This window comes from Caenorhabditis elegans, chromosome X (genome assembly GCF_000002985.6).
Source record: "Caenorhabditis elegans chromosome X".
In the NCBI taxonomy this organism is placed as follows: Eukaryota; Metazoa; Nematoda; class Chromadorea; order Rhabditida; family Rhabditidae; genus Caenorhabditis; species Caenorhabditis elegans.
In genome coordinates, this window is record NC_003284.9 from 9,822,907 (window position 1) to 9,845,291 (window position 22,385).

General features: G+C 34.4%; 2 protein-coding genes and 6 non-coding genes across 10 annotated transcripts; 4 read left to right on the top strand and 4 right to left on the bottom strand.

The window, feature by feature from the left end:
* Positions 1-845: 845 nt before the first annotated feature.
* On the bottom strand, positions 846-8,382 carry rrc-1 (GTPase-activating protein rrc-1). Of its 3 annotated transcripts, none has more exons than NM_001029512.5 (14): positions 8,234-8,382; positions 6,180-6,329; positions 5,815-5,944; positions 5,682-5,765; positions 4,760-4,882; positions 4,579-4,707; positions 3,806-4,098; positions 3,427-3,762; positions 3,052-3,173; positions 2,799-3,006; positions 2,512-2,752; positions 2,097-2,274; positions 1,394-1,519; positions 846-1,146 (listed from the first exon to the last, which is right to left on the bottom strand). In NM_001029512.5, the coding sequence occupies exons 1-14, from the start codon at positions 8,302-8,304 to the stop codon at positions 1,058-1,060; spliced, it is 2,280 nt and encodes a 759-aa protein (NP_001024683.1). In that variant the 5' UTR covers positions 8,305-8,382; the 3' UTR covers positions 846-1,057. The 3 variants fall into 3 exon arrangements, with proteins under 3 accessions (NP_001024683.1, NP_001257090.1, NP_001024684.1); NM_001270161.4 differs by having other exon boundaries at positions 854-1,146; positions 2,512-2,749; positions 8,234-8,378; NM_001029513.6 differs by lacking the exon at positions 8,234-8,382 and adding an exon at positions 7,229-7,397 and having other exon boundaries at positions 874-1,146.
* Positions 6,761-6,845, bottom strand: F47A4.t1. Its single transcript has one exon. It is a non-coding gene; the product is annotated as a tRNA-Ile (tRNA).
* A 2,063-nt stretch (positions 8,383-10,445) lies between the features above and the next one.
* On the bottom strand, positions 10,446-15,133 carry ipla-2 (Intracellular phospholipase A2). Its single transcript, NM_077246.7, has 11 exons — positions 15,049-15,133; positions 14,888-14,984; positions 14,598-14,821; positions 14,059-14,254; positions 13,378-13,986; positions 13,126-13,300; positions 12,685-13,077; positions 12,413-12,541; positions 12,267-12,358; positions 11,159-12,218; positions 10,446-11,038 (listed from the first exon to the last, which is right to left on the bottom strand). Exons 1-11 carry the CDS (start codon positions 15,125-15,127, stop codon positions 10,877-10,879), a joined length of 3,216 nt encoding a protein of 1,071 aa, NP_509647.1. The 5' UTR covers positions 15,128-15,133; the 3' UTR covers positions 10,446-10,876.
* A 4,146-nt stretch (positions 15,134-19,279) lies between these two features.
* Positions 19,280-19,423, bottom strand: R07B1.23. The gene has a single exon (NR_071886.1). It is a non-coding gene; the product is annotated as an Unclassified non-coding RNA R07B1.23 (non-coding RNA).
* Positions 19,424-19,490: 67 nt separating this feature from the next.
* On the top strand, positions 19,491-19,619 carry R07B1.16. The gene has a single exon (NR_071887.1). It is a non-coding gene; the product is annotated as an Unclassified non-coding RNA R07B1.16 (non-coding RNA).
* Positions 19,620-21,674: 2,055 nt separating this feature from the next.
* On the top strand, positions 21,675-21,787 carry R07B1.17. The gene has a single exon (NR_071888.1). It is a non-coding gene; the product is annotated as an Unclassified non-coding RNA R07B1.17 (non-coding RNA).
* Positions 21,788-21,926: 139 nt separating this feature from the next.
* R07B1.15 lies at positions 21,927-22,036 on the top strand. Its single transcript, NR_071889.1, has one exon. It is a non-coding gene; the product is annotated as an Unclassified non-coding RNA R07B1.15 (non-coding RNA).
* Positions 22,037-22,310: 274 nt separating this feature from the next.
* R07B1.21 lies at positions 22,311-22,378 on the top strand. The gene has a single exon (NR_071890.1). It is a non-coding gene; the product is annotated as an Unclassified non-coding RNA R07B1.21 (non-coding RNA).
* Positions 22,379-22,385: the final 7 nt, after the last annotated feature.

Here is a 22,385-nt window from a genome sequence, read left to right on the forward strand (position 1 = left end):
TTTTCTCAAAATGGTCCACTCATAAGTCGTTTGTTTAATTGCAGGGAAAATTGTATTGTTGTAAGAAATGGTAAATACGTTAAAACTTCAACTTTCAGAACGATAAGAAAGTAGACTTTTTTGGGAGTTGTGAATGAGCTAATATTCCAAGATGGTGAACCCAAAAAAAAAAAAGGAAATCAAGTAGTATGCATATCACCTACAGATCAGCATGAACTGATAATATTTGTTATTTGAATATGTGCAATTTTAATAACTTTAATGCGCGTTGTTTCAGAATATGGTTTCGGATGTTCAGGCAGTTTACTGATATTATACAAAAAACCAGCGAAGTTTTTTTGAAACTAAGCTAAAAACGACCTTACGCGCAAAAAATTCCAACATCTGGGTATTGTCTGCAGTTAGAATCACATTCTCGCAAATTTAAATTTATGAGAAAGGACAAATGATGAGAGAAAATGTCATATGTCAGATAAAATTATATGAAAACGGAAGAAAAAAACTCTAAGTTTCTTCATTTCAGAATGTCATAGGGCAAATCCCCCGATTGATGTTTCAATGTAATGCATATTTGAATATATATTTTAATTTTTTTTACAACTCCACAATATCGTTTTGAACTTTGAACAAAATATTGAAAATAAAAATTAGAATTGATTGAAATTGTTATAATTCTTCAAATCAGGATCGCGGAAAATTTTCAAAACGAAATAAATCACTAAAAAGTGTTTATTTAAATTCAGTAAATTCTAGTAATTAGGTCTTGTATTCCGCGTTTCTTTTATAATTTCAAAAATACAATTCAGCGATGTTATCACGCATCACAATTGTTTGAAAATTGTGTGTTTGTATATAAATAATTTATAATCAAAAACACGAAACAAAATAAAAATGATCAGGAATTGCTTGAAGACAATTGAGAAGTAGAAGAAAAATATGAGGAAATGAAAAAATGGAACACTGGTTCTTTAAAAATTTAAGACGATAAAGAAATAAAGTTGAAAAAGTAGTCAACAATACAATGAACAAAAATATCATGAAAGAGGTGGAAATTCAATTATGCAGAGAACAAATGACTGGCTCGAGAAGATTCGAAAAAGAGCATTTGTGCAGCTGGAGAAAGGTTAGTTATCGGTTCTCGTTGATCTGAAACGCCAAGAATTATTGTGTTATTGTGAAATTATAGTGTTTGTGGCTGGAAATTGACCAAATTTGGCTAAGATTTATTTTGTACAGATCAAAAAACCACAAGAAATGTTTGAATTTGCTGTGGATTATTGACTTTGAAACTTTGTATTAAAGTAATTTTGCTGTTACCCATTTGAAATACAATAAAAGAAAGACTGCTTTCTACATATTTGTTAATGTCATAAATTTTTTTTTTTAAACTCACTTCTTGTAATAGTACCACTTGGAGATACGTTATCATAACGGGACATTTCAAGATGAAGACTCTCTCTAGAATCACTTGACCATTCTTCTACAGGACTCGATCTTTCATGGAATGTTGCCACGTGTTCTGAAAAATAAGATGGTTGCCATTATCTTTTTTTTACAACCTGTATTTCAGAATTCAAAGTTTTTATTTACTTATCATATGGCACAAAGTTCTTGCCAATTATTGACCAAAAATGTTAATATAGTTCAAAACTTGGCAGGACATTGACAAGACTCTAGTGACCTCAATTTTTATTCACACAACTCTTGCCGATCTTTGACCCAAACTTTTCTTGTGCCGATTTTAGCTCAACCAAGACAAAAGCAAAAGTGATATCAAGTTCAAAATTCATTTTCGAATGACATATAGCTTTGTAAAAATAGTACACTTTTGCGTATATTTGTTTTCCTGTAAGTGGGAAAACACCATATTCAAGACTATTAGACCGGGCAATTCTAATAAAACATTTTTTATTTGAGTATCATCTTTTACTTCATATTCTGGCCGTTTTAACGCAAGACAAACGATATGTAAATAGGCGATAAAAAATTAAATTTTTTTATTTGAGCTGTATGTTCAAGATACCCCAAACCGTTAGTTCTCCTTTAAACAACCGAGTTCAATTAGTTTTGTATATTAGAAAAGTTAAATAAATCACCTTGCGTTGCTGCTTTGAACATAACTTTTCGCTCTCGCATTTCCCGAAGACCATTCTCTTCAAAGCTCTGGTCATCCGAGTCATTAACACTGATTGTTCGTGTCATTATTTGATGTGGATCAACGGTGTTTTTTGGCTCAGGAGTTATTGAAGGTTCCGTTGTAGCTAATGGAATTTCCTTAAAAATCATATTGAATTAATTGTTCTCAAATTACTTTGGGTTGGAAATCAGATAAACAAAATAATTAAAAAAGCTTTGGAACAATTTATTTTAGGATTCACTTTCTACCTCACCGACGTCAACCCTGGTTGTTTGTGTTGTGTAACGTTACCTCACAACGACTGCAATTGTTTTAAAATTTTTTCCTATTGACTTTCTAATCATAGTTCACAATCACATTTTTAAAAAACTTACATGTTGAATATCCGATTCATTCAGTTTTTGAACATTATTTGAACTTCCATTTGAAAACCTTGCTCGACGAGTTCTCGGTGAAGGTGGCGGTCTTGATGTAGGTCTCATACTTCGTGCTCTTGCTCTGAAAATTCGCATCCCTTCCCGAATTTGATCCATTCCAGTGTGCATCAGTTGAATAAATGAATCTGTCCTTGATGATTGGAATGCTGCGTCTGTTGAATGTGACCTCGTACTTCTACTGAAAAATCAGTATGCTTTCAAGAAATGCATAGGTTGCTATGTACCTTCTCCATTTCACTTCTGAAGTAGGCGAGCCACAAAGCTCTCCAGTGGAAGTTTGTTGTTTTCTGTTAAACTTCCAGAATCCTTCCACAGATTTCCCTCTGAAAAAGCGAGGCCACTTGGATTCAGATTCCGATCGCATATCAGACATTGTGGCGGATTTTGAAATGGTTGTGAAACTGTTTTCAACTGATGTACATTTGCTTTGTTCTGTAATAAATTATGTGTTACTACTTTTTACAAAAAAATACTCACCTTCGTCTATATCGTTGACGAAAAGTGATTCAGAGTTCTCAATAAAAAAGTCACAAATTGCCGTGTGAACATTAAGACCGCTGAGTAAATGAGTATCCGCTCCGTTTAGAGTTGGAGGTGGTCTGAATATAATTATTTGAAACGTTTCAATTTTATAAATTGATAAAATATAATATTTTGAAAATTTTGTATTTTAATGAACGCTAAAGATTTTTTTAATAAATGTGCTACAAAGAATATAACCTAATTGGACCAAAAAATGAGTGTTAAAAAATAGTTGAACCATTACACTGCGCTTAAATTTAAGTTTATGAAAAATTCTGAACTCTGTGAATATATTAGAAAAATTTAGAAAATTTATTTTAGTTTACATACCTGAATAAGTTTGGGGACCATACGATTGCCAAATTTTTCGAAGTCATGTCAGTGAGTGATTTTGATTTACAGAGCCTAGTTAGATGCTCCATTAAAAATTTAGCTGTTCTGTAGTGAGCCTCCGGCATTGTCTCCAATGAGAATCTCAATGACTCTACTTTTTCAGATAAACTGTCCTCTTTTTCAAATGCTTCAATGAGTTTCGGGTATGCTTGATAAGTGAATAATGGATTGGGAAGTTGGCGGAAGTATTGTTTGAGTAATGAAGAGACGGAATAAATGTCTCTTTGACCAAACTCGTGGAGATCTGGTTCAGCACCACTATCGAACTTTGCTCTTCAATAAAAGTATGTTTGTAGATACTTTTTTAAAAAATTACCTCAGTCTCTGAATATTCGATTGAATTCCACACTGCCTATAAATACCCGTGACAATTCCTTGATCTTCAATAGAAGCGCAGCATTTCTCCACAATTACCGGTACTTTTTTGCCAGTTCTCATATATAGATCTGTGAGCTCAAGCCCAAAAATAGGTTCTCGTCGTCGGTTACGGAACATTGTGGTCATGTATCTTCTTGCATTTCTTGTCGATGCTTTTTGCTCGTTGTTCAATGGATTAGGAAGGCGTTTGTCATCAATGAGCATCACGCAGTCGCGTGGAAAATAACCGATCTGGAATTATTTTGTCAGTTAAGCAGAACTAATGGGTAATATGAATAGTCTGAATTTGTGAAAAAGATATATTTGTTGCCGGAATTGGAAACTTTCAAAAAATTAACTAATGCATGTATATGATATACATCACATTTGAGTAGCAGTCTCAATTACTCACTCGTTCTTTGTTAATTACAATTTTGTTTATTAAAAAATCTAATGACAATTTAAATATCAGATAGTAAATATATTTAAAACATAAGGTACTTCTGGAAGATCAATTTAGACTGAAGCAGAAGGCATTGAACGCTTGAAAAAAGTAAAAATATATTTATGTCTTGTGCTTTTTAAATCAGAATGGGCTCTTAGAAAAGATGTTGAACAAAAATCTTCGTATAATTACTTAGCATTAACCAAAACTTTTGCAATTTTAAGTTCAGAAGAGCCAAAGGCACGTTGATACAACATTTCCAATTAATAATAATTAAATAGACTTACTTCAAAACCTAGCCGTGCATTTTGCGGATCTACAATCTTCTGGTTGGATATAGTCAGTTTTGCTTTCCAAAATGTTTGCTCGCTGGGACTTGCTGTTGACATTTCCGTAATTGAGACGATATCACCGACCTGCAATGTTTTTGTTTACACTTGTAGTCGCCGGGCCAAATTTGAAAGATACCCGCAGTCGCAGCTGTGAGCTTTCGGTCGGCTCAAAATCCTTTGTGACTACTGCAGCTGCGATGGCTGGCACGTTGATCGAAGTTTCTTCAGCTGGTTCAAAATGTCCGCCACGAGAGTCAATCTGTGTTTTCAGAGATTATGCGCGTAAGAGAAATAATGAAAGGATTGTCGAAATTTAGTACAACTATAATTCCTATTAAATAAAATAGCTATATCAATCGAAATAACTCAGAAAGTTTAGTGAATTAGAAAGAATTGGAGTAGTTCATTCTGGAATGTTTGTCTATGTAATAAAAAGCGTGTAAATACTTATTTATAAAAACGATTATTCCGCAGGTTTGAAAAATAACGCATGAACGTTTTCAATTTCAACTGAAAACGTTTTGGGCTACATTTAGAAGATCGTAATTTTTTGTTAAGTGATAGTTTGAGAGAACAGTTTCAGAACTGACTGAAACAAATGCAAAAAGAATGAAAAAAAAACTTGTTTGACGAAGTCCTGATACTAATGCATAATGTAGGTGTGCATTACATTGTACATATGTTTTGCAATAAAAACAAACACAGAAATGAAATATGCACTGCAGTTAAGAGCGAGTGGTGTCAAAATCATAAGAAGAACAAGATATTTTTTCAAGGTTGTACTAGAACTCACCAATTTTGTGAGAAAGGTTCAAATAATTGAATAACTCTTTGAAATACAGACTTACTATTCTGTCAGAAAGGAAAACAAATTTTCCTATCTGAAATGTTTGCAATACTTGAAATGAAATATTTATCGTCTTGGGTTCATTTGGTTTATTCGAATCTTTTTTAATTTAACTTTTCTAATTTGAAGAGATACTGTAAAAAGTCTAAACCATAGCCAGTTTTAAATTTAAATTAAATTGAAGTTTGGAGTTAAAAACAATTTCGCTTACTTCTAAAAATTTCAGAACAGGATAGCACGTTATAATGCTGCCAGTGAGTTCCGATAATCGCTCCGTATACTTGACAAGAACTTCCTGTAAACATCAAATGTGATGACTAGTGATTTTGAAAAGAAGCCGTCACCTCGAACTTTGCCGTTTCCAGATGAATAAGAGGAAACAGCTCGTCAAGTCGTGAATGCCTTCGTTCGAACACACAACGATGCAGCTGTCTGTCGAAGACTGCCCAATCCTCCCGAGAACGTTCGACAAGCCTGAATGAATCAATGATGGAAAACCTTTCAAGTTTCCGTTTTTCTTTCTTTTTTCTTTTTTGTTCTTCCTCGTACTAACTTTATTCAGCCTTTATTCTCATCTCCCATGAGACTTCACTCGTGGCTTTTTTGTTTGATTTCTGTGTGGCAGAACATTGAAAGAAAAACCGAGAGAAACACCACGGAGCACGAATTTTTGAAGACAAATTGGAAACAGAAGGAATGACCAACTCACCATGAATTTGATTCACTTTCCACACGCATTTTTATCCGCTCTGTTGCATTCTCGTCAGCGTTTATTGCGATGATGGCAACACGGACGGGACCCAATTCAACAGACGAATAATGGAAGTGTTGACAGTCGACTAGTCGTTGAATGCGAAGACTGAAACACAATAAATTGTTGATATTCAACGAAATAAACAGTGAAGTAGTATATGAATTATTTCCAGCTAGCAAAATTTGCTTCTTTCAAAAATTTTTCAACTCACAAAGTTGATACTAAAACATTAATATTCCAATTAAAATGTTTGTGGTGAAGAAATGTAAAGATATTTTCTTGAAAGAACGCCGCAACATATCTACCAACCTTATCAGCTTTAGGAATGCATTTAGTGAAAAACTGGCTAAAGTTGGGTAAAATAAATTAAAGTTGGGGATGCGCTGAAAACTTTGCACTGAAAATGTTTCTATAGTGGCCTAAACTTGGTTAAAAAGGGCTGAAGTAGTTACAATTATTTAATGTACAGTTCGAATTATTTTTCTTTTAATGGTTATTCTTTGGTAAAACTTGATTTAATAGTAAAAAAAGGATATTGCCCCGGGCGGGATTCGAACCCGCGACTGGTTTAACCCAATGAGATCATAAGTCTCACGCCTTCGACCGCTCGGCCACCGGGGCACTGATTCTGAAAAATGTGCATCTCGTTGAAAACTGCTTGAATTGCTAAAATTGGTGGATAATTTGATGCGAATTGCCGAACGCCTGCCATTCTTGTTGTAACGGTAAAAAAAATAAATTTTTGATATCAATATTTTTCAAAAACTCACAGTACTCGATGTTGCACTGTAACCAATAGTAAATTTTTTATGTACAACAATACACTTCATTATTTTTCCAATTTTATTGCACTGTTTTATCTGGGCAACCGATAAACACAAAAACCACCTTTTTCTAAATTCACCTAACTAAATTTTTTGCAAATAAATGGATATAATGAGGGAGACCGTAAGTGAATTTTTTGATTTATAAACATTCTACTACAAATTCAACATATTTTGTACCCTGGTATTTCTGGATCCATCTTTGCAAGTAGTCAGTGAATAGATAAAGTCCAAAATAAAGTCATTCAATCAATTACATGAAATATTGAGATGGAATAGATAGGAGCCGAGAGGTCTCTCCTCAAGGTTCTGTTGGTGAGTGTGTAATCCCACGCTCACTACATCGTACGCTAGCTGCACTCGCCGGTCGTGGCGGTAGACAAGCGGATAAGCGATGAAACATTCAATTTTGATTGGGATGAAAGGGGAGAAAGAGATGGACCAGAGAGTGATTGCAGAAAAATCAAATTGCAAAATGTGGGCCACTGGTTAGATTTATGGAAGGACATTTATCAAAAGGTTGTTGGAAGCAATTCAATGTTTCGAAACGTTTTTAGTAAAACTGGAGAATTTTAGACCTTTCACATAGTTATTTTTCAAGAACAAAAATACAAGACAGGTCTGTATTGCAACTCTTAGAATTGCTTCAAGACGTCTTGGTAAAAATATTTATTTTAAGCAGATTGTAGAATCAGTTGTAGCACGAAGAAAAAACAAACCAAACTGTTACTCTTCTTTTAACAATTTCTTATGCATATGATGTGAATTGTTGTTTTTACAGTAAAATTGAAGTTGTCTACATAAAATTAAATTTATGTTTCAAATATACTTTGAAAAAAAGTTCCACAACAGAAGGGAAATTACGTTACACGATGGCCCACAATTATAGGCCACCCTGCATCATTAACACGGTGCTTAAAAAATTATTATACTTTTTTTGAAAGCTTTTGAAACAAGTTGGATGAATCTAAATGTCGGGTTTCGCCCGTTTTTCTCTTAATTCTTTTCCGATTAGCTCAAATGGTTAATTCCAGACCTCAAATCTTTATTCAAAATATCTTTTGCGCAAGCAAAGATAAGTATTTTGAAAACGAAATGTTAAATTTGAGTGCATTAGGATTCTGGCAAACCTAAATCATTAAATTTTTTAAAGTTTGAAAATCTAAAAAATTTCGAAAAATCTACCTTCTTCCGTTTCTGCGTGCAAATGGGCTTTTGGGAGATAAAGGTGCAAATGATTCCTCGATGCCTTCCATTTTTTACATCACTTTAAATGAATACGTTGCTTTTCAAATGTTTTTACCAGTTTTTGTTGTCCTCGTTATCCTTCCTGAAAATGGCAACCGGAAGTCATGAGAATAAAAGGTAAACGTGTGGTGTTTGAGGAAAAATACATGTTATAAACACACGCTTTGCTTATAGATCGGTTCGATTATTTACATGCAAACATCATGTCAATTTGTGTTGGCAAATGAGAAGTGACGGCTTTTAGTTAGGAAAGCGGGACGAAAAGGGGGCAATCAGGAAAATCAGTTAAATTGTCGTGTGACTGAAGGAGTAAATATGGGTTCTGTTTGGAAGTTGTCAAAAATTGAGCAATGACATAGGAAGGCAGGCGTTGTTAGGAGCCAACAACCAAGAATCTTCAGACATGTGTTAAAAAATCATGTGGCCAGAAACATCTTGTTCGAGAGTTTTAGGATAAAACTGAAGATTATGATTAAGATTTTAGATATATATGTACCTCGTTTCGTGATATTTGAAGATAAACGTTGTGAGGAAGTGAGTTTCTGATGTTGTAACTTTTAAGTGGAAACTCTATTTTTGAAATTAAAAAAAGAAGGTTTTGAAGCCATACACTCAAATTTAATATGGTTCCAGAGCAAAATTTATCTGGATTATTAGAAATTTATCATAAAATTTAAAAAGGGTCGTATAATTCTACACAAAAAACCAAAACTAAAAATAAAATAAAGCAATTTATATTTTATATTATATTCTTTATGCTTCTAAACTTTTGATTAAATATACACAAATTTCACATAATTTTCTCGGAAAATGTGTTGTTTTTTAGAACACATACAATTAACGTTTATCACTCGACTGGGTAGAACAAAAAACGCAAAAAGAAAAAAAGCTCAGGTTGGTTCCAAAAATTCATCAACACTTGTGACACCTAGCAAAAAAGATAACCAAGCTCTTCAGGGGCAGCAGCCAACACGGATCCGTGCCGGGTTTCCGGTTTTCTAACGCAGTGGACAGCTGCTGTTGTTAAGGAGGAGAGAAAGTACAAGCCATTTGAAACCAAATTCTAGGCACAACAGGTGTCAGGATTTTCATGGATGGTTAAGGATGAGAAAGAACTGGTTGAACGATTGATGCTAATCAGTATGATTTTGAGTCAAAAATGATAAAACGAAGGGTTATTAGTGTGTTATATTTCCGGACGCTTCATCTTCTTCATCTTCAAAGTTTCGGTCTAAAGATAAAGAAGATAGCAACGGGTCCCGAGTTTCTCTCTTCGTCTCATCAACCAATCTCCGTCGTCTTGTCTCTACGTATCACAATTCTGGCGAAGCACACACACACACATACGTTCTTCTTTTTCTACCCCTATGCTCTTTAGCTGCTGCTCTTCTGTGGAGCACTCGATACAAATCTACCACCTGACACTATCACCGCATTGGGTGAGACGGGCTTGCTGGTTCAAATGTTCTTGCAGACAAAAATGACCGTCATATGCTCTAGCTTCTTTTTTTTCAACTACTCTTTGGTAATTTAAGAAATATGGATACCTAAAGTTGATCTGACAATTAAAATGTATTTGTGCAAAAGGGAAAACAAATTGTTAGTAATATTATGAGCTGTAACTTGTAAATAACCTTACTAGAACATATTATATAGTGCCAGAACAATTGTAGAAAGAATTACCGTGTTTCCTGAATCAATCTTGCTTGTAAGACAAATTTTGGATTGACCCGTAGAGGTGAAAGACTAATAAAGACTGCAACACTATTAGAGGCTGCAAAACTAATAGAAAAAATACGGAACTCATTTTTTGACAAAAAATACAACAAAGTTCGAAAAATGTGTTATGACAAAAAAGTTACCAACATACCAAATGTTAAGTATTTGTGAAGTCTGGGTTGAAAAAAAAGCTCAAAAAAGCAAAAGTTTGGCATGTATATACAATAGACAACTGGGACTTTTCAGGTAGTAATTATAAGAAACCACAAATCATCAAATTTTTTGTAGGAAATTCCAAGAAAAATTCAGGTTTCATCAAATTGAAAATGAAAATTGAATGACCTTATTTCAACATCTAGCTTTCAACACTTGATGTTATCGTCTTACACGTCTTCGCAAGTGACACTTTTTCTTGAGACAATCGTCGTTTGATCCCAATTATTTATTAAAGCCCAATTCATTCAACTCATAGATATAAATGCATGAAAAAATATTGAAAAGTGAATTATCATACTGGTAGACTTTGATTCAGAGAGTAGAAAGAAGAGAGAACCAACTGATGACAGTCACAAATTGACACAACAAAATAGGGTAGCGCGAGTTTGAGCGAAAAGGAGAGCGGTTTGGCGTTTAAAGCAATAAAACAAATCTAAAATTTTGATAAAAGTGCCGGTATTCCATAGGAAGATCAACAGGGAAATCAGAGTAAAACTGGGGTAGGAGATTATGAGGGGAAAAATGATAACACATATCAGCTAATCAATTTTGCAAAGTACATTATTATACACAACTGAAATATACAATTTGTACACACAAATGCTGGAGGTCTATCAAATCTGTTTATGACATGAAATCTAATAATTAGAGATCTGTGAATGGTGTTTTGACGTGCGGGTGGTCGGTGTCGTGCTTGAGCACTTTTACAAGCTCATCAATATAATCGCGATGCTTTCGACAGTAGATGAATGAATCCCACATCATTGTGCATACATCCAAATCGCTAGTTGAAGAAAGAAATATATTCTGAAATAAAAATGTTCATTTATTTTTCAAAAATATTTTACAGCTAAAATTTAGAGAACTATTTCATAAACTGCCAATAAATGTTTTGTGACACTGATGAGATAAAGGTCGAAAACATACTTTTGATAATGGTGCGGAGAATCTGAAGAAAGGGATTTCCAAAGAGTCTGCCCATTGCCTGGATCTTGCCACCGGTGCACCTTCTGACGCAGTCGCTTGATCGATAAACATTGCTGCCAGATTCTTAATAGTTTTTATGGATTGTAGTGGTGAGTTACTGTCAATGGACAAGGTTTCGATCACTGTGCTTGGAATCTGCCCTGTTCCAAACGATACAAGAACGTTCATTTGAACTGCGTCTGATTTTCTTCCAGAAAGCTGAAGTTCTCTGTTGTAGGCGTGAACTTCGCTCATCAAATCCAATGCAGGGTTATTGGAGATTATTCCACCGTCTATGTACCGGTCTTCTGAGGGTTTGAACAGAACTGGCGCCGCAGTTGATCGACGAAGTGCCATCCACAAAGGCATTTCTTTCGGTGTCTCAGGTGCAACATCTTTAGCTGGTTTATAATTACGAGCCATTTCAAGCCGAACTGGAAGCTTCTCAGAATTCACTGCACTAATCATCAGTCTTGGATATGGAATTTCCCAGACAGTTCCAGTTCCAAACTGATCTTGTATAAACTTTTCGAGCTGAACTGTATCATATGGGGGCATGATTCCATCAAACACTCTATCCTTCAAAAGAAGATAAGTCTGTTGCATCTCGCGTAGACTTTTGCCAGTCGCCAGACCAGCCATAATTAAAGATCCAGTCGATGTTCCGGCAGACCAGTCGAAATACTTGAAAATATCATCTCCGAGTCTTTCTTCTATGGCAATCAATGTCTGTATGATTACCAAACCACGGATTCCGCCTCCGTCCATTGAGATCAAGTTTACTTTGGCTTTCTTTCCTCGCCGACTTCCATCAAGGGTGTCTTGAATGTTTAATTTCTCAGAGGCTGTGAATTCAGTCTTCTCGTAATCACTTTCATTCCCAATGCGAATTTTTTGTAGAGTCTCTTCATATTCGTCTTCGGCCGAAGAACAATCATGACGACAGTTACTTCTACATCCTTTGTAGCCTTTTGGACAACGAGTAGCTCCAGCAGCTTTCAAAATTGCTAACATTTCCTGACTGAAAAAAAAAATTCATAATGAGCAGACTTGCTACTCGTAAGCTTACTTTTGAAGGGAAGCAGCCAAATGTCTGGGAGATTCGCCTCTCAGATTGATTTTATTTGGATTTGAACCCGCCGAAATGAGAAACTTTACACACTGAAAAAAATTGAAATATTATTTTTGTCAAAGCTCACATTATAAAATTGGTACCTCAAGGCTGATCTTTTTCGCGTCAACAAGAGCTGCTGATTTGTGAAGTGCGGTGTTGCCATGTGGATCCGTTGCATTCATATTTGCTCCGTGGGCATAAAGTGTGACGAGAAGTGGGAGTAAATCAGGCTGTAATCAAATCTGTTGTACTATTTGCATATTAACTTCTAGTTGAATTACTTGAATCTTTACCACATAGAAAGCAGCATAAATAGTAAGTTACGTTTTGTTTTTAATTCAATTTGTTTAAACCTGTAAACTTAAAAACAAACCTTTCTGGTAGTGATAAATAACAATAATGCAGTTTCTCCTGCATTATTCTTCACATCGATATCCAATCCCAATTCCACTTTCCTATTGAGCAATGCATTCAATGACTCTTTGTACAAAGCCACGTGAATTGCACTATTACCGAGCGCGTCCCGTTCATTTGCGATTTCTGGTTTGTCAGTCAGCACGACTTCTACAACGCTTTGCGCATTCTTGGACGTCATTGCTACGAACAATTCATTACGATCACCGCGAGTGAATTTGGCGCCTTTTCCTATGAGGAAGGTTGCAACGAGTGGCTTGGCAGTGCTGACAGCCTCATTCAACGGGCTTTGACCATCCATGTTACGCTCGTCTATGAAGTGTTGTGACGCCGGGCATCTATCCCAAATGATCTGAAATATATAATTTCATTGATAATCGTACGCTTTGTTGAAAGTTACCTGTGCACAAAAGCTGCTATTCACATGATGCCACACATTGTTCCCTGCTTTATCCGTTTCACAAAACAATGTTGGGTCTAATTCCAGTAGTCTCTCTACAATTTTTTGTCTGTCCATTGTAAGAGCCAAATGTACTGGATAGCAGTTCTCGGTGTGGCAAAGGCATCGCAGTTGACTGAAAATACATTCAGTAATAAATTTCAGGAGATGTTCCTCTAACTCTGTTCATTAAAATTAACAACTAAAAATCACCTTTCAAATGGCTCAAGAGTTTCATTCATTGTTTTGATCATCCCGTCGGAAAAGAAGTCCAAACGATCCGTTGCAATTGCCACGTGAATCATGTGATAGTGAGGTTTTAGTCTGATCTGAATAACCAACTCTTCAATCTTCGATCGAAGAATATCAGCTCTCATGGTTGACATATCCAATGATGTGAATAGAAATGATTTTTCATCGCAAAGATGAAGAAGGTCCATGAGATCTTTCTTGTCGGTTGCACGAAACAAACTAAACGGCCGTTCATCAAGAGACACATCTTCAGAAAAGCCAACTGGTGCAAAAACCAGGTGGAATTGATTATCCATCAGATGTTCGTCTGTTGTCACTTTTCCTGCTACGATAACAAAATGCTCGTCATCGACATCCGTCGATACAATGTCATAGTAAGCTAGCTCAGCCTTCGGGAATTGACAAACTTCGTCGCATCGTGATGCATACCATGGCTTTTTGAGTAACTTGTTGACAAACGCCGGGAAAATTTTCACGAGTGAAACAACGTTTTCAAAGCTTAATCCATTTTCAATACGAGGAGTTATCTGACGAGAAGGTGAGCTTGTAGTACTTGACGTTGTAATATTTCTGTAGAAAAGTAACATGTCAAACTGATAGAAACACCCCAAAAACTGTGCTGTGAACCCTTAAAAAACAAACTTCTTATCAACGAGAGGCATTGTTGCGTCGCAGAGTCCGGCTGTTTCGTCCTGTTCCGCTTCCACCATTATGAAGTCCTCTTGTGACGCAGTGGCAGTTGTCGTTGTACTACTCGTGACGGTTGTCGTTGTTATGGAATCCGCATTCACGACAGTTTCACTTACAGTTACAACCTCACAAGATGTTTGTGTCAGGTCTGAAATATTGAATACAATTTTCATAAAGTTTCAAAGTCTTAGAACTTCAAAATACAATATTCAGAATAGACGGACAACAGAAGCTAAAGTAATACTTTTTTCAAAAAAAAATTCTCTAAAAAGAAAACATCAACAAGTTATTTACACTGATTGTTTTCTTATCTTATTTGTTACGTACAGAATTATCACACAATTTGGTTTGTGAAACAAACTTTGATATTTAGAGTTCTTGAACTTTTGAAAAACTTTGAAAATCTAAACGCTTTGAAAATCTAAACGTTATAAAATGAGTTACTTTTATAGAAAATGTTCAAATTATTTTATCGTTTCATAATTTCGTACCTTGTCGACTGTTTGCTACACTTTTCTGGCTTTGTGGAGCTTCATCCCGATATGCTAACGGACTCATCGCAACAAGCAAGTCCGGGTTGGAATATGATCGATATTTTATGATGCCACTTGTACCCATTTGTGCATTGTCTGTGGAAATTGCAGGAACAAAAGAGCACGATTTTGGATCAGATATTTCGCAGTGTAGTTTTCCTGGTTGCTGCGTAATCACATTGCTGAAACAAAAATACTTAATTTTAATTTTACAATCTATAGTTGGAAAAAATTGTATCAACACTTACCCGTTAGATTTTTGTGATGAAAATGATTGTGAGGCAGCTTGAAAGCAATCTTCAGATGACGTAGCTGAATACCAGTCTGATGAATGGGTTGACTCAGCTGAAATTAATTTTTTAAAACATTTTTACGGAAAATAATTGTTCATAGTTGAGGGACAACTCACAAATGGCTAAATTTGGTTCCTTATGCACTCCGGGCAAATACTGTTGTCGAAATGGGCCGTCTTTGTTGGTTGTAGTCATGGTTTCCTGGAAATAAACATTTAAAACAGTGAAATACATAAACGTTCCGTTTTGAGAGATTTTTAAGTTGAAAATGTCCAAAATTAAATTCGAATTAGTAAAATTGAACAAAAACAAAATGAATTGAGACTTCACTTTCAAGAAGCAAAGTTTTTGTACCAAACAATAGTGAAAAACAAACGGAAAAATTCGGATAAGATTAAATTAACATGTGCTGACATTCATGTGATGAAGGCCGAACCAAACGAAAAAAGGTGGAAATCTCAATGGAGCGCACTTTCTATACCCTCCCTCGTGGTGGAAAGTGGAAAGAGAAAGAAGAGGGACTAGTCACGTTGTTTGACTAAAAGAGCGGCAGAGCGGTGAGGAGAGGCAAAAATGAATAAATTTGTGATGAAATCGGATTGTTTTCTGTGGGAATTGGGAACATTCGAAAGGCAAAACTTTTGAAAATAAGGAGTGGAGAAATCAAAAAACAATGGGAAGTAACTTAAAATCTGAAAGTCAAAAATGAATATATAAACAAAAAAAAAGGAGGAAAATAAGTTGTTAAAAGTACTAAAGAAATAAATTGAAAAAAATGTAATAAATTTGAGGATTTTAAAAAATTAAATCACATTATTTTCTTCAACATCGGTGTTTAAAAGGAGACACCGAATACTCAACGTATATTAACGACATTTGTCTGTTACGAAATACCTATGAATCATGAATGGTGATGATAGATAACATCTGCGATTCGAAAAAGCTTCATCAATTCAGAATGCATTAACACAATGTAATAGATATGAAGGGAAATGAGAGTATACTCCACTTAGTTTTCAAGGGCAAACGCAATTATTACCAGTATGTTCCTCTCTAAGGGCCTTTATTTTGACTCATAGTTTATAGGCCATGAAAAAACATCATTTTGATTGTGTATTTTGTACTTATCACATTTTGCTTATCATTTGTTGTTTCTCTTCATGGAAAATACTTGACATGTACGATGGTGTTGTTCTAGAAGTAAGAAAAAAAATCAAATCCTTTGATACCAAAATAGTTCAAGCAGCATATTGGTTCTGACTTATTGATTATTGTGAACTATTTTCTTTAAGAGTCACTTGCGACATTTTTCATAAAAAAGTTTTTGTTTCATACTGTTTAATGGATAAAGACAATAATGTACATGTGCAAAGTGTGAGAAATGTCAGACAAGAAGAAAGAACGCATTGTCCATTAATAGACTAGTTAATTTGAGAAAGTAAAACATATTTAACAAAACAAAATTTCTACTAGTGATAACTTCTTTTCAGTTTAATTTTGATTAGTTTTATATTGTTCAGTTGAAAATTATTTTTAAAAAAATTTTAAATCCGTGCTTGTCGAAATAGACAAAACATGAAAGTGCGTTAGTTGAAAAAGTACACTCGTTTTTCTTGTTTGTGGTCATTGTGATTAGATCTAGAATGTCGCGTGACTCGGACTCTTGAGAACAACGTTTGAACAAATTGTAAGCTCAACAAGCACAGAGGAGAAAACAATTGACAATTATCTAAAACGTTTCAATTGAATTTTCAAAGAAGGGTGTTCAATGAATTACAACGAATGACAACAATGTTTAGAGTTTCACAAGAAATCGTGGTTATTGATAAGTGTTTTTGTTTTTATCCTCAACTGATGAGTGATTCAGTGAACATAAATCACTCACGTGAAATTATCATGATGTAACGATACGAAAACTTAATTAATGTTTAATTTCTTTTTTTTTATATCTTCATTAAAACCATGAGTTCTGGAACACGAATAAAAATAACATGAAATGCCATTTCATATTTGAACTGGCATCTTCGTTTTATTTAATTACTTTCGCATAGTCTGATAGCTTTAAAAAAGGGCACCAATCGACATGGAAGTTTAAATTTTGTGTAAAAAGAAATTGAATTATGAATATTTCAAACTGACTTCACTTGTTTTTTGGTTTGTTGAGTTTACAAAAAAAATCAAGTTTTGATGAAAAAAGGTTGAGGAGGCAACAAAATGTGGGTTTAAATAACATCATGCATGAAAAGAAAGTAATATATGTATGGGAATGTTATCCGGAAATTGATTGTCATCCCATTTAAAACTATCCTTCTGAAAAAATCTATCAATTTGGGAGTAAGACATATTTAATACGATACTGACTAACATGTATTTTTAATATCTAAGGTGTTAAGGTAGCATTGAAAAAATAGAAAAAATATAGCCTCTGTGACAATTTCAGATTTAAAGCTTTCTTTGTGGACCCCTGAAAATTATTTTCTATTAATTTCAAACACCATTTCGCATGAATATATGCTTGATGAAGATGATTTTAAGGTGGAAATTTGTTTGGGTACGGATTTGCTACTATAGATATTTTGTTGACTGAACTGCGGACAGTGAAGTCTGTTGACTTTAAATTACTTTTAATACGTAAACTTTCCTAATTCTGTTTTGTTTTAATTCAATGGGAAACACAAATCTCGCACCCTTGGTCACTTGCAGATACGTGTGAATTCATTTTGAATATAGATTTAACCTAGAATGTAGGATGGAAATATATTAAATACAATTAAAAATTATTTCCAAGTTGGTTTTTAATAGTTTTCTTCGTAAATACTTCTCGTTTTTGAGTTTTTACAAGTAGCTGCTTAAAATTTCGATTTTTATATATACAAATATATATTGCTTCAATTTTTCAATAGCCCGAAAGATTTCAAGTGTTTTTCAATTTACCAATACTGAAATTGAAACTTTCAAAAGAATTCAAAAACTTTTTTGGTTTTATAATGAACCTTTCATTCATGCAACTCGTCTGAATACTTTCAGAAACCGTCGTTTTTTTCTGCTTAATACAGCTATCAAAGTTACCGCTTCAAATTAAAATATTATTCAAATCCCTGATTTAAAAAATCAGTTGTAGATAACTGATAATTGGCGTGAGCTTTGATGAGAGATGTGAAGATTGCTTTTCAACGCGTCACTGGCAAATTTGTTGTATTGTTGTTTTAGCGTGATTGATTGGCTGTGTAACGATTAGATCGAAAAGAAAATAAATCAAATATCTGGAGGATAGAACAAAATTGAGAGCGCAAAATCGCAGTTGTCGACGGATCCTGATTATTGCAGATGAGAGAAGCATCCGATTAAAACGCAATTAGTCTTGAGTGGAGTGAAAGACTATCATAACACAAATAGAGAAAAAGAAACGAAAATTTAATATTTTCATATTTTCCAAAGGAATCGAATTTTTTCAATTACTAAATACTGTTTTTCAGTTGGAAAATCTAGCATAAATTAAATACCAATGCGCATTTATTTAAGGTATTCTAAAATACGTATACTTACCGCAGTTTAAAAATAGATATCTGATGAACTACAAAGTCATTTTTGCAATTTATTACAACTCACTGAAAAGGAAAGCTTTAACTGACTGTAGCTTACTAGCAACAGAACAACAGTTAGAAACAGAACGGAATTGCAAAATTGCTTTACACTTGTAAAATTTACGGCTGGCACCGTTCTTATTATTGCAATAATTGTTTGTCCTTTATTTAATTTTTTACGAATCTCCAACTGAGTTCATTTAATCAGGCCAATATGTGATATATTTTCTGAAACGGAATTAGTACAGCTTATTTTTCTTGTTTGCATTAAACGTATACAACCTCAGAGAACAGTAACTGTTTGGTTTCACAAACAAATATAATAAAAGTTAAGCAAAACACAATTTTGTCGTCAGAAATTACAAATTAAGCGGACAAAATACAGAAGAGTGGCTATAAAAAATCGTCGGTATAAAAAAACTTGTATCACATAATTTAATTCAAATCTGCTTTTATAATTTTTGGTGCATTTAGAGCATCTACACGGAACAGTTCAGAAACGAGTTTCAAATAATTGAAATAGGGCAAAGTTTGGTCAAGCGGATTTGAATTTACTTTGCACTGCATGGCTACCTGTACAAGTAATCGAAAATTAAAAGTAATCGAAAAAAATCGATCAAATCGAATGAAAAATCGAAAATTATGAGCCATTCAGATAATATATGCTACTGAAATGAAGCCATCAAATTACTTGTTTATATTCCCTCACTTTCTCCAAACAGTTTTCAACCCATGCTGAGTTCCTAGCTTTCACGCTGGAATGCTTTTAAGATTCCCGGTTGTTAAAAACCCATTTCACAGATGATAAATGACAAACACCGGGTGTTGGTGACAAGCATTAACATGATTGTTTTCTTAACAAGTGATTCTCGCGTTTCCCCTCATCTTACCACACCACTTTTTTCACTATTTCACCGGATCTTTCGCGACCAGCGAGAATGTCAGTTGTCATTGGCGGCTCGTCCAGTAGCTAATTAGCTCACTGGCTCATCTAACTCGTCAAATGTTGTACAAAGTGACCTTCTAATCGGCGGCGGCCTTTTTACCCGCGAGTTGAAAGGCAAGAAGTCAGTTGTGCGAAGGTATATGATCAACTTGAATAAACTTTTAGCGAGTTCTGGTGTCAATTAGAGACGCCCAGAGTGTGCATTGTAGAGGCACCTGTTCGTAGTGGGTTAATCTGTCAATACATGAACTCCGATAACCATCTTGTTTCTGATGGATTCTCAAAACAAATGAGCATGCATAATTGCACTGGTTCGCTTGCACTGGTAGTTATTGCAGGTAATTGGACACACCCCATGCATCACAGGTGACTGTATCAGAAGAAATCTTGATATCAACTCGACGGATGTGGTGCAATAGTAGACAGGAGAGTGGCGAAAATTTAAGTGAAATTAAGTAGATTTCTATTTTGCTTACGTGTGTAATCGTGCAAACTTACACTTTCAGCAGAGCTGAAATGAAATAGATTGCTTTTAAAAAGATATGTTACAGTGCCGGTCAATTTTTACGGTGATTTGCTTGAATCGCTCAAACACGTATAACTCAAAAACTAAAACAGTTAGCAAAATATTTTCAACTAACAAAATGTTGCTGTTAATTTTTTCTCCACTCACAATATTGTCAAAAACCCATAACTTTGTCACGAAAAAAGTTAAAGCAGCTGATATCCGGCAGGACTGTATTTTGACTAGAATTGCTAAGTGACCCACAACTTTAAAACAAGCCGTTTTCATGAAACAAAGTTTAATTCTGTCCCAAAAAACTACTCTAATAATATATCGTTTTCCTAATAATAATCGTTTTCCTTTTTCTAGCTATAAAATGCTTACAGTAAAATTTAGCAGAGATTAAAGTGCCACAGATTTTTCCATAACATAAAATTAACTTGCATGTATATTTATTATTAACTTAACAATTTTCTCATTCGCATTTTCTGTAATTTTTTTTCACACTCTAACATTTTTTTTCTTAGCGGATCTGAACTATACATTTAATCAGTTTTCGATTCCAATCAAACATCTAATACAACATGTGCAATGAGTTAAGTTATAAATTCATCAGCACCTATCGTTAAGTTCATCATCATCATCAGCTTCTCAATTTAAATTCAACCAGATGCGATCATCATCAGGAAGCACTTTCAACATTGATTCAGTGTGAACCGCCACATAAAACTTGGCGATTCGCTTCATTCAAAGCTATTAGAAGACCATTAAACTTGAGTTGACCGTGAGCATACTTGCGCTGACTTGTAAATCACTAAATCACCGTGTCCGAAATGTGGTGGCGGACACGCAGCGGGTAGGTAGACCGAAGAAGAAGAAGAACGAAGAGAGGGTGTCTCTTCCACGTTAAACAAACTTTAAACTGACGTTTTGATCAATTGCTTTCTTGTCAGAACATATCCCCACAGCCACTTAGCGGTGGTTTCTTATCAAAACAATTGGTTTGCAGATGCTCCCGGTTATTGTGTCACACTTATTTTTCCCATTTTCTCATATGATTCACTATCATATCATTTCAAGGAAGCACTTTAAAATCTGTTTTCAGTGATTGAACTAAAAGCAAAATGATATATGTATATATGTGCGTGATATAAAGTTAATTTACATTGTTTTAGTCCTTTATTGATGCATTTCAATACAGAACCTGAAAATCCGAAGTAAATTTTCGATTCGTCACAGCAGTTCACGTAATAATTCTCTTAAAATTTCAGCAAATCACACTTTTTTGAACACTTTAGTTTATGAAATTATATTTTTTGATAATAGAATATAAAAACTTTTTAATGCAATTTTGAAAATATTGAAAAAAAAACTTACTCTTTGTTGAACAATTTGTCAAGCATTAATCTGAAAAGCTTACAGGATGAATTTTATTGAAAAATTAGCTTGTTATACTTATGGTTATTTTGTCAAAATACGCGCAATTTGTGCGAAACTGAACGAAACTTTTTTTTAATGTTAGGCTTCTTGAAAAATCGAAGTTAATGTTATTTCTTTAACCGGTCCGTTCGATGGGAAATTACGCAAATTAATTTTCATAAATAATTTTTTTCTAACACTCAATTGTTTCTAAAATGTGTTTTCCAACGTGCGGCTTTCCGTTATTCCACTGTATATTATTACAATTTGACAACTTAGTTGACCATCAAAACTGCATAACTCATTCTTTGTCGGTAAACAACTGTTGACTTCTTTTTATGATCTCACTTCCTGACCTCAATTTTACAACATATCTTTTATCCAATTTTTTTACACCGTCCCTTTTTTCCTCAAACCACAATGAGTTATAGCTCTGTCGGTGTTCCAATCTGTTTGTCAATTGCAAAATATGCAAATGCTCGGCGACGGTCAAAAGCGGTCGGGATTACGATTGAACGTCAAAAAAATGGGTGGTTTCCTTGTTCTTTCGGTTTTGGAATACGCATAATCACGACGCACCCCGTATGTCACTCTCTTTTTCGCGCCCTACCGATAGATCATTAATTATTGTGAAAAGTGAGAATGAAAATGAGGGAAAAAGTGAAATTAAGCCATGGAATAAGAAAATAGAGTAGATGGAGGACAGTTGGGTGAAGAGAAAGTGGCAATTTCCCAGCTTGATTTGGTGCTCAGATTGAGTTTGAGGAAATTGAGAAGCGGTTCGCAAATTAATCACCCACCGGATAGTATTCATCAATTGTATAGAAGTTTTTCATTATTCAATCACTAAAATTGGTATGTGTAAAATATCGTCAGATGTTGCTGGAAAGTTTCAGAATAGATTTTCAAAAATGTTGAAGTTGAATGAAATACATGGCAATTGAATTTTTTGATTGCGCCATAAGGAACCGATGACTGAGATTACAAATGCTGTAACAT